Source organism: Neomonachus schauinslandi, chromosome 1 (assembly GCF_002201575.2).
Source record: "Neomonachus schauinslandi chromosome 1, ASM220157v2, whole genome shotgun sequence".
NCBI lineage: Eukaryota > Metazoa > Chordata > Mammalia > Carnivora > Phocidae > Neomonachus > Neomonachus schauinslandi.
Window position 1 is genome coordinate 54,321,379 of NC_058403.1, and position 2,263 is coordinate 54,323,641.

General features: G+C 49.4%; 1 protein-coding gene across 1 annotated transcript in view; it reads right to left on the reverse strand.

Annotated features, from left to right (window-relative positions):
• Positions 1–2,052, reverse strand: part of MORC1 (MORC family CW-type zinc finger 1) — a 170,298-nt gene extending 168,246 nt beyond the window's left edge. The window contains exon 1 of the mRNA XM_021692684.1: positions 1,988–2,052. Within this exon, the coding sequence (XP_021548359.1) occupies positions 1,988–2,052 (65 nt within the window). The remainder of the gene's footprint in view (positions 1–1,987) is intronic.
• Between the last annotated feature and the right edge of the window lie 211 nt (positions 2,053–2,263).

Here is a 2,263-nt window from a genome sequence, read left to right on the forward strand (position 1 = left end):
AAGGGAGGAGGGTCAGAGGGAGAAGCAGACTCCCTGCCGAGCAGGGAGCCCGATGCGGGACTCGATCCCGGGACTCCAGGATCATGACCTGAGCCGAAGGCAGTCGCTTAACCAACTGAGCCACCCAGGCGCCCTATCTGGCTTACTTTTTTAAAAATCTCACTCGGAGGGGAGCCTGGGTGGCTCAGTCGGTGAAGCGTCTGCCTTCAGCTCAGGTCATGATTTGGGGGTTCTGGGATTGAGCCCTGCATCATCAGGCTCCCTGCTCAGCGCTTCTCCCTCTGTCTCTGCTCCTGCTGCCCCCCAGCTCGTGCTCTCTAATAAATAAAATCTTTTTTCAGAAATAAAATAAAAATCTCACTCTGGCAGCTCTCAGGAAAATGGACCATCGGGGAGCAAGAATGGGAAGCAGAGAACCCAGTTTAGAGGCTACGTGGAGCATCTCCCGGGGAGACGGCAGCCGGTGTGGACCGAAGTCAATGGCAGGGGCAATGCAGAGGAATGGATGCATCGGAGACACAGTAAGAGACAGGGTGAAGAGGATCTGACGTTGAATTGGATGTGGGAGTGAAACAAGAGAGAAAAAAATATCACTCCTGCCTTGACTGAGGGAACTCACAAACAAAAATCTATCTGGAGAAGCTGAGAAGATACCAATTGGTATCTGATTTTGTGGTTGTTGCTTCACACTGCTGTCACTTTTGTTATTCAGTTATCGGGCCACCAACTGATAACGGGATACAGGGAAGGGGGAACCTACTGGGACAGGAAGCGCCTGGGGAACAGCAGCTGCGGTAACAACACAACACCGAGGCTAAGGAAGTTTCCCGAGATAAAATCCACAGCCCTTCCAGCACTCCACCCGCAATTTTTCTTAAACTCTACTCAAAATTGCTATTTCGTCATCTGTTCCAGCCCTTCCAGCTTGAAATTATTCTCTAAAGAGATTTAAAAAAAAAAAAAAAGCCCTAAACACCTGCCAAATATTGCCTATTTGACTTCGTCTTCTGTAAAAATTAAGTGTTTGTCCCAAGCAGCAAGGCTGGCCTTGCCTGGCATTCTTTACACTTTTGTTTCTCTCGTTTCAAACCTGGGTGTATCCCTTGTATCAGTGGGTACCTTTCGTAACTCCGAATTACTCAAAGACTCCAAAAACACCGACACAGCAATATGAATTAGGCAGCGCTCACTGCTCTGTTGGGAATGACAGATGGGACAGGAAGCCTCTGTCATCTGCCTCTGCAAGATGGGGATCCGAAATTAACACCTGATGAGTCCGCAAAACGCACCTGGGCCTGACAGAGAAGCAGAATGCTCTAGCAAGAACCAAAATGTGAGGATTCTTTCCTGGGAGAGGTTACGTTTTTGCAAGGACTCAGACCACAGAGGCTGGAATCAATAAATACAAATTACTCTCTGGAGGGCAAGCTTAATCTTTAAAATGTCAGTGTGCTGGGCAGAGAAATCACAAGAGATAGGCCAGGTTGGTAGAATTAGGGTTCTGCTAACCTCCAATTAAATAGTTTGTTAAATGCGGAGCCTTCTTACTCTGGTGTTATTTTTAGAACAACAAAAAGGTTTATAATCTAGCCCAGAATAGGGGCGTCTGGGTGGTTCAGTTGGTTAGGTGTTGGACTCTTGATTTCTGCTCAGGTCATGATCTCAGGGTCCTGAGACTGAGCCCCATGTCACGCTCAGGAGCATGGAGCCTCCCTGAAATTCTCTCTCCCTCTGCCCACCCCACCCCAAACCCAGGACACTGGCACAAGCTTGCTCTCCCTAAAAATCATCATAATCTGGCCCAGAATAGTATCTTTACTACTTTTTCATTATTTTTTAATACAAAAACTTCAAATAAAATTTCCATAAATCAATGATACCAAGTTCATTTTTTTTTTTTCCAAATTGGCTACTTCACTAGGAGACAAACCAAACTCTTCTCCACTAGTGGGGACCCTCCCTCGTTCACGCTTCACCGGACACTTACGAGTTGGCGTGGATGAAGTCCAGATGCAGCTGGGCCCGTCGCAGACCGGCATACTTGTCGCCCATGTCCTCGAACGCGACCCGCGCAGCCCTAAGACACACGGACCACTGCTTACCTCCCAGGCAGGGGGCCCAAGCCCTCGTCTCCGCCCACGTGCTCGTCCCACCCACGTCCTCTTCCCTACCCACGCCCTCGTCCCCGCCCATGCTCCTAGGGACGCGGCTCTGCAAACGCCCACTCCCCCTGCCGGCTGGAGGGTGAAGTTCACCCTGCACT